General features: G+C 26.6%; 1 protein-coding gene across 2 annotated transcripts in view; it reads right to left on the minus strand.

Annotated features, from left to right (window-relative positions):
- The window catches only part of LOC145835667 (extended synaptotagmin-2-like), a 30,202-nt gene extending 23,529 nt beyond the window's left edge, over positions 1-6,673 (minus strand). For both annotated transcript variants that reach the window (XM_082943357.1, XM_082943356.1), the window contains exons 1-7: positions 6,534-6,673; positions 3,496-3,605; positions 2,779-2,837; positions 2,536-2,625; positions 2,104-2,205; positions 830-984; positions 104-263 (exon numbers count right to left, since the gene is read on the minus strand). In XM_082943357.1, coding sequence (XP_082799483.1) covers positions 104-263; positions 830-984; positions 2,104-2,205; positions 2,536-2,625; positions 2,779-2,837; positions 3,496-3,605; positions 6,534-6,628 — 771 coding nt within the window. In that variant the 5' untranslated portion in view covers positions 6,629-6,673. The remainder of the gene's footprint in view (positions 1-103; positions 264-829; positions 985-2,103; positions 2,206-2,535; positions 2,626-2,778; positions 2,838-3,495; positions 3,606-6,533) is intronic.
- Between the last annotated feature and the right edge of the window lie 7,668 nt (positions 6,674-14,341).

Consider the following 14,341-nt stretch of genomic DNA (forward strand, 5'->3'; position numbering starts at 1 on the left):
AAAAGTCATTATCAAACGAAACCAAATCACTAAATATTATTCATAATTTTCGACAAGCTACAAAAAAAATAGAAATTTTCAAAATATTTACAAAACAACTTACGGGGTCGTTGACGAACGAGACAGCGACGGCACCCACGAATGGGGACTGGCTGATGAGAGGTGACATTTCAACTCGCATCAAACCGCTGAAGTACAAATCGCACAAACCAGCCGACAGGTAGTTGTTCACCGATATGCCGAAGTTGCAGTTTGATGAAAAGCTGTGGATAATTGTTGTAATTACTTAAGTTTTTTGGCTATTTTTTACAGGGTGAGTAAAGCACTTTGTGTAAGCTGATAAGATTAATTTAAAATATTTCATTCGGTCATTTTAAAAATTAAAAATTAAATTATATTGTTTTGTGAATTTCTTAAAGATAACTGTAAATAATCTAATTAAGTACGAAAAACTTGCGGCAAGTATAATACTTTTAATGATTATATTCTATACCAAAGATAAACACAAGTATATATTGGCATGAAATTACAACCACTATATTCAAATGTTAAATTTAAATACACTAATTTTAAAATTAATAATAGTTTCAGTATGATCAGCATAAAAGATAATATGGTGATTACTTGTTTGACAAAATCATAAAATAAATAAATTTATAAGTTATTCTATTTTTACTACCCAATTCTCTTACACTGCCGTACTTCAACTAAATATTCAAAACTATGAAAAAATAAAAACAATTTGGTGTGAAAAAAAATTCAAAGTAAGTAAACCTTTGAAGTTAGCAACTAACTCTTTTTTATAAATTTATATTTTTACACAACCAACGTGATTTGCATGTCCATGACGATCTCGTCATGCCTCGTTTGTTCCTCGCTGTAGACTTTGATGCCGACTATCTCAGGCGTGACGCTTCCCAAGTCCATGTCGGTGAACTTGAACGAGGACAGCATCGCTGAGGAACTTCTTATGGACGGTTCCACCTGAAAGTTTGCATACTTGTTTATAAATGCTTAGAATAATCGTTTTTCAATGGTTTTTCCTGATAAAAGACCCAAAACTGAACGAGTTCGATAGAGTATGATAACAAAAATTCCAAAAAGTGATTTGATTTATTCAAAGCTAACGACGTTTCTATGTTATGTATATTGCACAAACCGACGTAGAATTCAAAGTTTGGTACTTATCAAAATTGGTATTAAGCTTTTTATAAAACGAGACTTTACAACAAACATGGGCAGTTTTTCTAGTTGATGGGCCAGAGGTGGCAGCTTGATCATTCGTATAAAAGCCGATTTGTTAGATATCGACTTTTATTTTAAATCTTAAACAACTCTTTTTTTGTTTCACAGCCAAGTACAACAAAATTAATACTAAACTAGCAACATGGATTATTCACAACTAAATGTTTATAATAGAAAAAAATAAACGTTTATCAAAATAACTTATTAGTATAGACTGGTTTTTAAAACAAGTCGAATAAATTGACGTGACTGTCAGCATATTGCCATCCCTGCTTTAAATGGTTCAAATATTAAATGTGAGAGACTTAAACTATTTTGATATTGAAGTTAGAACTATTTTTAAACAAAGCTTTTATAAAATAATTTAAAATAATCATGTCTAGAATAAAACAACTCTTGTTCGTAACATCACGCATTTTAAGTAATGAAATTTAACGCATTATTAATAAATGCATTGTTCTTGGAATAAAAACAATGAAACAATATTATAAACAGAGTTTTGAAAACACGCTTATAAAAGTCATATTGTTTTTAAATCATAAAACTTTAATAAAACAACGAACAATAAAAAACAATAAACTTTATATTTGCAAAGTTTTACTCAACGCATTTAAGTAATTTAAACAGATTTAGCTCTGCAACTTCTCTTAAAAAACGTTACGTTGTTAACTATAAAAATTAAATACCTTTAAACATAAAAAATGTTTTTAAAAAGAAATAAACACTTTAAACATATTATTTTGTTGCGTTTTAAAATAGTTTCAGAGCAACTAAAAGATAGTACAAAACAGCAACAAGGTTACCGGTGAGAAGTTATACAGACAAATGCAAACTCTCATTAACAAAATGCGAACTCACACTTTCACTAATGATGGATTTGAAGTAGCCCTGTATGCTGGGCCACAGCTGCTTGATTATTCTGTTGATCCATTCCGCTCGCTCTACGTCGGGAAAGTATATCTAGTAACATAAATTAACTTTTGCACACTTAGGCGTTTGATTTTAAAAAAGCATAATTTACACAATAAAATTGATAAATTTAATTTAACGCATACTTTTAAGTGAAACGATATACGTTGAAAAAAAGTACTTAACAATCTTTTTTGTGTTTCATAAGATTGCACAGCTGTAATTTAAATTTTATTTATTAAATACTATTAATAATAATACTACTGTTAAAAGTACAACTTGTTTACTACAAAATAAACAAATACTGTAACTAAATAAAAAAATTGAAAGGTGGCAGATTAGTTTTAAATAAGCCCTTATTACAGAATAAATGTTTATTACCCATGAAGGTAGCGAGGTGTTGTTTTGCTCGTGAAGCGATCTAACTGCATCCACAAGTTGTTCCTTGTTTTCGTTCGCCATTCTCACCAACTAAAAGTTTACAATACAGAACATGCTTTTATGTACATAATTTAACTTGCATACAATTAAAATTTAACAAAATGTGTATTAACATTGGTATCAACCTTTGATTAGCAACGCTAGTGCTGCTAAACTATTGTATATGCTAAAACTAAAACTTACTTGGCTTTTTTCCTTCTTTTTAAGGTAGTTTTGAGCTGTGTACTGATACGAAACGGTTCCTGCGTTTTAAAATTATTAAAATAATACTCAAAAAAATATCTAAATAATTTGATTAATATTTTCAACAAAAAATCAAAACTCTACTCTAAACAGCAATAAGTTTGCATAAACAGAAATCAGTGTTTAATAAATATACAGTACAAATCCCTGAGGATTCACTTGATTTATAGTATGACGTCAACTCTAATATAAAACTGAATTAGCAATATTAAGAAGGTTTAATTTAAAACGTAACTATATATTTTTCAAAATAAATAAATTTATATAAATTTTATAATACTTATATATTTGCTTATTTATTTACATGTATATTTAAATGAAAAAAACTTAATACTTAAATATTTTTCAGCATATTTTTAGTGTATCATGCAAGTCAAAATTATTTTTATAAAGCTTAAAAGAATATTCAAAGAAAAAAATTAAAATTTTAGATGTACATAATTGAAATTTTGAACAAAGTATAAAATAATTTTAATTGAAATGTCATAAAATAAATTTTTTTTTTTTTTTTGTTTTACAAAATAAGTCATAGATAACGCACTGTATTAGTAAAAAATGCATTTTTTTATTATGAGCTGAGCAATGAATGAATAATACAAAACAACGTTATGTTAATAAAATTTATAATAACAAATACTTGAATTAAAACAAACTTACCAATAATTATCCAAAGAAAACTCAAGCCCATGCTTCCACAAAGCCAAACTAATGCACCAATGGACACATTAAAACCATAGCTCGTTATTATTCCTTTTATGCTTGCTATTCTGAATTGTTTGTGTTTAGAAATTAATTTAAATATAATTTTTCTAACAATACTAATCTCAACTCAGTTCTTATTCGAAATGTGTTATTTTTCACAATATTGCAATGTTTTTTTTTGAGAAAGTTAAAAAGCTTAACATTTGCTTTAAATTTACCCACGTGAATATTAATAAACATTATGATTATATGAAAAAAAAAATAAACGTAGTAACAATCGAAAAATTTTTATAACTTTTTAAGAGCATTATATAATTTAATTTGAAACTTACTTTTTGAAAATTTGTTGTAAGTTAAAGAGTTCAAAAATAACAAATTAACCAAAACAAACTTTTAAAGTACAATACACTGGATAAAAATTGTAAAAAATAATAGAAAAATAAATAATATAAGTTTGTAGCATGGATTAAAACTACACAATAAAGTAAAAATGATAAAACGAAAAAATTAGTAAATTTAAATACTGAGATTATATTTTGCTCGAAAGTTTTGAATTATCTAAAATTTTAGTTGATTAAACTTGATTAAGAAGAAACAAAACTTATAAAATGAGAAATAAAAACTACTAAAAAGTACGATAAAATATTACGAGTTTGGTCGACTGCAACACTTAATAAAATTTAATTACATTTTGTATTTGTACATTTTATTTTTGTATTGGTGGAGCACACCTTTTTGTTTAAAGACTTTACAAAACAAAACTTTAATCTTACAAAATTGCTTTGTTTACTTTTATTATTGTTAATACACTTAACAATGACAAACTAGAACAATACAAAGTAAACAAAACTTTTTTTATATCAAAACACTTTCCTGACAACATTTAAAAAAATTTTGCTGTTCATGCTTTTAGACTACTAAAATATAAAGATTAATTCGACTTAACTTAATTTACAATTAAAATAAGTAAAGTTCATATTAAGCTGGTTTCAAACAAAACAAAAAACTTGTTTGTTTATGAAAACATATATAATAAGGGCTTGTTATATTTGTAGTTTAATTTTCTGTTTAAAAAAATTATATTCTTAAACTTTTATTTAATAAAAACACATGTATTAATATAGATAACCAAAATACATTCAGTATATAAAAGAAAACTTTATAAAATGTTTCTTAAACGAAATACACAAAACTATCTACATAAACTTTAAGTATAGTTTTCTTAGATTTTTTTTTGATAGTAACTAGTTAAAATTTTTATATGATGAAAAAATTGTGAGTTTGGGCAAAACAAATTTCACTTTTTACAAATAAAATACATTAGTTAAAAAAACTAGCTGATAACTTTTAGAATTATACGCTAAAATTTGGTTCAGCTTGTTAAAATGCATACACAAAAAAATTCAAAAAATATAAATTAACAAATAGTTTTCTCACTTTTAAGCTATTATATTCACAAACAGAAAATCTTAAAGTTGTAAAGCTTTAAAAAGTGCAATAACGTGTAAACAATTTTAATTTAAATTCAGTTAAATTAGACAAATCATATATCAGAACAAAAAGTTTCTAAATATATAACTTTTATAGTGACATGAACATTAATGAAAATTGTTATCATATAAGCAGAAAATACACTACTTCAAATGGCCCCAAAGCTGGAAGTATTAAAAAATAGAGAGCTACAAACAAAACAGTTTTTTTTTACCTACAACGAAGTTAAGTCAATAGGCCTAAGCCAAGGCAATTTGAAGAAATTTTGCTTAATTTAATGTTGGTTACCTTCAAAATTATAAAATCAACAGTGAAGGAAAATACCAATAGAAATTACTTTGACATAAAAAAATATATTTATACTTTTGCAGTATTGTTTTATTTTAATTAAAGTCGATTTTAATAAATATGATTGTTCTAATTAACTTTTGAGATGTTAACACTTTTTTAAAGCTTTCAATAGAAACGTTTAGACCTCAGTTTTTTAATTGACAATTTATTACTGTAAATATCTTATTCATAGTTAGTTACAATTTTATCCTTATGTATATAAATTTATTTCCAAACTATATTCTAAAAAAGGCCTTTAATTATTTCAAATATTTTAAACTTTTAACTAAAGCTAAACTATAAAACAAAAATTTACAATGTAGACAATGTAAAAAATAAACAAAGTAATAACATTATTTAACTAGACACATATATTAAGCTAAATTTTAAAACAGACACTTATTAAGAAATCTTGAACACAAAATCTGCTTTTTTACAAGTTCATTTTATGAAGCTCTAAAACTCAAATTTCAAGTTATGAAATACTAAAAAAAGAATTAAGTTTTTTCTAAATAAAATGGGGTTGTCTTAAAAAAATTTTTTACTTAGTAAAGCTAAGTGATCAAAAATTTTAAGTTAAGAATTTGTTATATCTATTTCATGAATGTTAAATACAAAAAACATTTTTGTACAAAACAATTTGCATTATAATAAACAGTTTAAGTTTGATTTGGTTGTTTTGATAAAAAATCTAATCTTTTAATAAAAAAACTATAGTATGTTATTTATTCTTTGTTTTTATAGTCTAAAAATTCATGTATAAATTAAAAGCATTATTGTATAATTAGCTATGAACTAAAGTTTAAATAAGAAAATCCTTTCAAATTTTTTTCTTATACTTTAAAACTGTTAGATAGCCTATAATTTATCTGTGAATATGCTTCAAATTAAATCAAAAGTTCGCAATAAAATATCTTCAAAATATTTTACTATGTTTTTTTTTATCAAAAATTTTTTTAATAGTATTTATTATTGGTACTAAAAAAGTAGGTTTAAGAATTACACATTAATGATTTGTACATCTTAAAATAAGAAATGTTAAAGTAATATAATATACTTCCTAATTTAAACTATTAATTCATTTTTATTTCAAAAGAAATCTAAATAGTATTATTAAATATCAGTAAAAATTAAAATCTGCAGTTTAACAATTTGACTTAAACAAAACTAACTTTGACTGAATAACATTGTTGAAAACTGTGGATACCTTATTCCCCATTGAATTATCAGGTTCTGCTACTTCATTAGATTCTGTTCCGCTTTCCATTGCTTATTTTGAGTGGTCTTTAATTTATTTAGTTAGTGTAATTTAAACTCTAAAAACAAACTAACTATAAAGTTGAATACTTATAATAACTTTTTTTACATTAAAAACGAAAAGATGATTAGGTAATAGGCAGTTTTGGATATAAATACCACAAAGTTTAAAACTATATAAACTGTTCAAAGTTTTGGCACTAGATATAACAAGTTTGTAGGTATGTACATTAAGAATAAAAGTAATGAAGCATTTTTAAGTATTTTACATTGAATATTAAAGACATCACTTTGCATAGCTAATAAATATAAAACTACTTTTTAAAGACAAACAGTATAAGAAAAAGGCTACATAAAGTTTTTATGAACAGAACATATTTACTACTTACAACTTTTAAGAACTTATTGCAGGGTTTGACTAAAACTCTTAAAATAAAATCAGAGTAAGTTTTTTTTCTAATTATTCATTATAAGACTTAGATAAGCTTTACAAAAAAAAATTTGATTTTTTTCACTATTTTGTTGATCTACTGTACACAGATTTTTGAGAGTTAAAGATTACGCTCTTTTTTTTTCAATTTTAGACATGTCCCTATTTAGACTGACTTTTTCTCTAACCTTTTTTAATCTGGGATCACTTGGGCTTATAAATTAATGAAAAGAAGTAATCTCTTAGTTTACTTGTTACAATGTAGCAAATTTAACAATAAACCCTTTTTATGATTTTCTATACTTTTTAAATTTCAAATTAATTTATTAGATATCCCCTTTCAAAAATATCAAAGCAATTTGAATTGTCAAAACTTAAATTATCATGTAACCACTGTAGTCATATTTAATATTTTACGTTTAGAATGCTAGCTCACTCAACCTTTAATTTTTGAAACTACTTAAACTACAGTAATTTTATAAATATTAAAAACTCTATATGTTATAAAAAACATAAACAAAATTATTTTAGAAAGCAACTTTATTAAGTTTGATAACTTATTCCAAAAAGGAGTTTTTTATTTAGATAAAAAATTTGATTCTAATTGTGATTTATGAATCTCTGAATTTAAAAGCGTTTGTACTGACAAACCCTGATATTTTGCCTATGCTGTCTCAATTTTGATATAAAAAATATTTTATTTAGAACTAAATTCCCAAATTTAAAACATTTCAAAAAAATTACTTTCAAAATTTATTCATAACCTTAAAAGCTTTTCAAGCATTTAAACTGGCAAAAACTTACATTGTTTCAATATTTCTAAAAAAATTATTTATTCTGACGTATATGAACTCTGAGTCTCGTTTTTAACTATCTTTAATCAAAATTACTTAAAAAGACACAGTTCATAAATGTATTTATAAGAACTAGAATCTAATGAATAATGTTAAGAATCTAAGGGTTGGAATATTTCCTTTTATATATATATTTATAGGTATCTTTAATAACAGGAAGCTTTTTTTATGTTACAACCTCTCGATTTTAATTCTGCAAAGTTTGACTTAGTATTGTTTATTGAACAAAAAAAAAGCGCTCAAATATTTGGTCCAAGGACCTGGTGTACGAAAAAACCTTTCAGTTATTGAGTCATACACCAGGATACAGATTAAAGTCATGTCCAGAACTCAAAGAAACTACGTTAACTTTAAATATTAATCAATAACTTTGAAACTCAAAAAATTATAAACTTATAGATTTTGTATTTATTTCAAAATTTAACTTTAATTAACACTATTTATAACAATAGAAACAACAGCAATGCTGATATTTTTTGTTGTTGCTCTTGTAGAAAGGTAAACATGAATAATTCAAACATATATGATCATAAAAATCAAAGTCTAAGGCAGGAGACAGTTAATACTGGCATAAATGGGTTTGAAAATGAGTGCATACCATTTTTTTATTTTTGATTTAATTTCATTATTTAGTTTAAAATATTTATTTTTATTACTGTTTTAATTAAAACTGTTAAACAATTGTTTAAAAAATATATGGTGTGAGGCTTTATGACCGAAAGGTGTTTCTTCACACCAATCCATTGACCATAGTCGTGAGTGTTTACATTTTTGATCTTTTCTTTTCTAACCCAAAAAACTGTTGCAATGCAATAGTCAATGCTTATTTGTGTGATAATTTATAGCTTAAATGTATATAGTATCAAATTAGGGTAATTTACTTTTTAAAAGAAATTGTCTTTTCATGTTCACAATCAAACATACGAGAAATATATTATAAATGTAGTATTAATTCAATTATTCGATTTTAACATGTAACCACCAAATTTTTGATCTGTATTTTTATAATTTTCTTTACAAAAATAAATCAGCAGTTATAAAGTAATAAGTCACAGCAATTTAATTTGCAACAGAATCATAAATTTTTGGAACAAATTTCGTTTTAAATAAAATTTTATGAAATCGAGCGGTTGAAAAACTTTGTGCACATAATTTCTTAACACTTTACTAAGTGCAGGCCAGTCTATTAGAAGTCATCTTAAAAACACTCTCTAGATCAAAAAAAACTTTAATCATGACAAGTTATAGCGATTAGCAACCCTGATTTATGGAAGGACTAATTTTGTTTAGATTTAGACCTTCTAATTCAGTATTTAAAAACTTACTTAATGATAATGTTTTAAACCCATTCTTGAAGCAAAAAAAATGAATATAACTGTTTTTGACTAGAAAAAACGACTTTTTTTCAAATTAGTGCTTTAAACGCTTTTGACTATGTAATTCTATTAAGTATTAAAGTTTTGCTATGCATGTACTTTGTTTGTAATTTTTTTTTTTAATGAGTAAAGGAAAACGATAATTAAAAATTTTATTTTTACAATTATTATTCTTTTTTTTAAATTATAACTAATTCAGTTATCCGCCGCATGTTGTTTTACTAACTTCTCTTTAGTCTGTTTATTTAAAATATGAGCTATATTTTTACAAGAATTAAGTTAGTATTTTTACAAGAGACTGAAGTCAATTTGTTAGTTAAATTTTTTTTAACAGTTTGATATATAAGTCAATGCTATTTCAGCAACAGTTAGTGGTACATATATATAGTTGTGGGCTACCGATGTTGGTGGCCCAACATCTAAAGCCTCAGTTGGGTCAGGTTGACTTTCTGTGGGCAGATTGTCAACCTGACCTTTTTGTTCATACTTTTCCTGCAAGCGGGGTGACCTTCTAACAGGCTTATTTTCAGGACCCGCTGCAGGCAACTTATCATTAATATTATATAAGTTGGACATAGCACTATAACTAATTTATAAGTGCTAATTTGTAACCATCAGTGGACAATATATATAAAACACTTAATGCTACTCTAGGCTACTTTATATAAATCAGACAGACAGTTTTAAGTGATGAATCTTTTATATAAAACACAACAAAAAATACTAGCATATACAAAATTATAAATTACTATTATAACACTTTAAAAACTCGAAGCTACTTAAATCTAACAAAAGACTTAAAACAATAAACTAAAAATTAAATAAAACTTTTAGTAAACAAGAAACTTTAAAAGATTAAAAAAATTAACAAACTATAAACCTGGCTTAAATATTTAAACAATTAAATACTAGTTGAAATATTCACTTATTAAACAAAACAATACTTACAATAAGCATTCACAAAACAAGTTCAATATATGTTGTTGCTTCCAGCTGCACACCAAACTAACAAACTGCTTACATGAAACTGCCTATCACCCTTGACGCCCCGTTGCATCAGTATTTAGTTTTTATATTACATCAGATGATTCTCATTAGCTCGTGCATTGAAGCGTATCTAACTCTAAATATTCTCCAAAACAATGACAATGCAAGGAATTTTGCACTGTCATTACATAGTCATCAAATTAATAATTCGTAGCAATGTTACAACAATTTATGTTAGCAATTGTAAAGATTCAAATCTAAAGTTTTTATAATCCAACAATAAAGTTGTTTCATTTCTCTTGCAAGTTTAACATACTGGTTGACAGCCTTATATAAGTCGCGATTCGCGAACAAACTTTTGTAAAATTACCCTCTTGAGGTGCAATATTTAGAAAATGAGATTTTGTGGGCCTTAGTTATTTCAATAATTCTAACAACAAATATAAAAGTACCAGTTTAAACCAAAGATATATTCAATTAAGCAATAATAACGACTAGGGATTACTAATTTCAAAATATAGAGCCTAATTATATTTTTTTACATCAAAAACTTTAATTTTTACTAATTAAAAAAGTTTTTTAGTTGTAAACTACCTCGAGAGGCACATGTTTTCGCTTTTCCGACCCCTGCCCTATAAACCATAAAATATAACACTAAAAACATGCAAAAGTATATCACTTTATTACTTTTTATAAACCCATCAGTGTTGAACGAGCTAGTTAAAAAACTAGTTTCAAGCAAAACTTTTTTTTTTAAAAAGTAAGTTTCTAGCTATAATAAACATAAACTGCGGACCATATTTTCCCAAAGTAGGTGATATCATTAGCTCGGTAGCGATTATAAGCTATCAGTGAGCCATAACTAACAGGGGAGGTAAAAAATAAGTGGGTAATTGAATAGGCGATATCCGATATACTTTTTTTAAACCAAGTATGCGATTGTAACAATGAGTTTTTAAAACAATGGTCTCGGCACATAAAACATTCATTATTCGAAATGTTCCAATTTCACATGACGGTGCAGGGAATGGACTACTTCCTTCTCCTCAGCTCCTCAAGTTTCTTCTTGTTGGAATTGGGGCACTCTCTGCACAGGTGGTCCTCCTCCGATATGTCGGCGTGGCAGCACTCTTCGCACGAGTTGAGCTTGTCGTTGTCGAAGGCGCGGCACTTTTTCGAGCTTTCCGAACTCTTGATCTTCACCCGCTTCCTCTTGCACCTGCGCTTCTCCTGCTCCTCATACTCGTCCTCCGTGTCCTCCTCCTCGCACGGCGGGTAGAACGTCTTGCACTCCTGATGGAGCCTGATGACCGGCGTGTGCCGCTGCATCAGGTGGTCGCTGTCCAGGCTGACCTGGCTGTTGCTGCAGCATGCCGCGTGCCTCGGGTCGTGCCCTCCACAGTGGCTGCTTTGTTCCTGGTGCTCGCCGCCACTCTTGCCGTGGCTTTTTCCGCCTTTTTTTGACTTCTTTGATTTCCCGCCCTTTTTCTTGCTCTTGCCGTGCTTTTTTTCCTTCTTAGATTTGCTGAAGAACCCCATTTTCTAAAGAACCATGCTGACAATTTGCAGTTTACATACTGCTGTAATTATGTTGCTGAAACATTAATTTCTTTTTTTCTGTTGGCTGCAAAAAGTAAAACGAGTCGATTGTTTCATGTGTTGTTATGGTAACTCGTAGTTGAACGTTTTCTGCTTAATAACTTTTTTTTTAATTGTAGGCAATTTGTTTTATAGTATTTTAAGCAAATATATAGTTTATTGAACGACAAAAAAGCGTTCAAAATATTTGGTCCAAGGACCTGGTGCACAAAGAAACCTTTCGGTTATCGAGTCGCCCACTACGGATACCTTTTAATATCTTGTCCAGGACGACTACAATGGAGCGAATACAATGTTTATTAAGCTAAAAAAACTAATTATGAATGAACACAGAACTAAAAAATTGATAAGTCTAATTATCTTTGCTCTATACATGAGAATTAAAATAGTTTAGATTTTTATTTTATAAACAACTACGTGACTTGAAATTTTAAGGTTCAGCTTTTACAATTTATAAAACTATCAACAACATTGTTAATAAAAAAAAATGAAGACTAGAGCTAGCCTAAAACGTATTTTTAGTAATGTAACATTTCAATTGTCTTTTTTTTTTAAAGCCTATTTTTTTAGTATTAATTAAAAAAAAAATTTCTATCATAAAGATTCGACTGAAAAAATTGATTTACGCAGAAATATGTACCGTCTCATTGTTACACTAAACTTATTACTAACCAACAAAAATATTAAACTATTTACGATATTAAGTTGAACACAAATAAAGTTATATTTCCTTACTTATAGTCTTAAACTGTATCCGTGATTTATGACTCGATAACCGAAAAATGTTATTGTATACTAGGTCCTTGGACCAAACTGATTGAGCATTTTTTGTGTCGATAAATAAACATTATGAATATTTCCAATCAAAATATCTATTTAAAACCAATAGTTTCAGGATAAACTATGATACAATTTTTACTTTTATGATGATTACTGTTCTGATGAGAAACTAAAAGCGAAAACATACACTAGAAACATAAGCATACCGAAGCAGCTTTTTTATATTATTTAAACAAAAAGACCAAAGCATACGTTTAGTACTAGAGTAAATGTTTTTCTTTAAATTTGCATCCTTTTATTGGATTATACACAGATTGTACTAGCGTTAAAGTTTAAGTTAGTTTAAGCTATGCATAATATCTAGTTTTTACTTTCCTTACTTTTTCTGCTTGTATATATTTTTAAGTTAGTAAACAATTTCAAAGTGTGATTACCAAAAAGTTATGATAAAACAATAGTACTAATAAAAATCAGTACTTCAAGCATTTTTTATTTTTGAAAACATACTTTTTTTTTACAGCAATGTTGAAATTTAACGAAGATGTTTTTGTTGCTAACTATTGAAGTTCAAATGAGCAAATATTTAGAGTACATTTTATGATAATTTACTGTTAATTGTTATATAAATTTAAATATGTATGTGGGTGGGGGTAATGAAGACTTTTCTGCTTTATCATTAAACTCATCCTGCGTTTTATGTTGGTACCAAAGAGTTGTAGCTCATTAATATGAAATGTTATCGTGTTCAACAAAATAATTACAAAAACGTAAAGTTAATTAGTAAGAATGTTTTTTTTTTCCTTTAAAATGCAGTACTTAGTTATAATTAAAAAGGCATTTTTAAACAATTTTTTAACTTAATTTTTTTTTTTCATTTAAGTTAGCAGTGCTTTTTCAGATCTCTTTAAAATTTAGGGTACTTAAAATTTTAATAAGTTTTATCTTATTCGGTTGGTCATACACAATAATTTATGGTTACACTGTGTATTAATATGCTTACACCATTAAAAATTTTTATATTTTAAAGATATAAGTGGTGTAAAGGCTTGTTTGCTTATTTTAAATTTTACCATTGTATTCATTTTTTAAGTCTTAATTTAATAAAAAAATTACTCTTTGTACTTTTAAAATTTTCTGAGGATTTTAGCTGCATGATTATTTTTATACAAAAAACATTTTATAATAATTTTTGAATTTACTTGTACATTTTTATCTTAAAAACTTTATCTCTACTACAAAGTGTGACCTCAGAGTAGAGTACAGTAGACTACCGCTTAAGTACGCAAATTGAACCCGACCAAAAAGTGCGTACTTAGCACGGGTAGTGCGTACTTTTTGACGACATGGTATAATATGAAAATTAGTTGTTTGTTTTCTTTCTTACAACTAGCAACCAAATAATTAAGCCAAATAAACAAGTCTTTTTATTTTATACAACATTTAATACATAATTCTAATCTGCAAAAATATTTAATAGATTTTGATATGATTTATTATTTCTAAAAAAAGTTTCTATATAATTACATAATACATACATTAAATATAGAAATTCAATGTCAGTCAATGGTATAAAAAAGTTAAGTAAGCCATATTTTCCATATTTTGTTTTGTTAGAGGGAAAGTACCAAACTACATTGTGTTTACCAAACATTTTCAAAACATCAATGTGCGTACACTTAAATTAAATTATAATTTAA

This window comes from Thalia democratica, chromosome 5 (assembly GCF_965202585.1).
Source record: "Thalia democratica chromosome 5, ktThaDemo2.hap1.1, whole genome shotgun sequence".
In the NCBI taxonomy this organism is placed as follows: Eukaryota; Metazoa; Chordata; class Thaliacea; order Salpida; family Salpidae; genus Thalia; species Thalia democratica.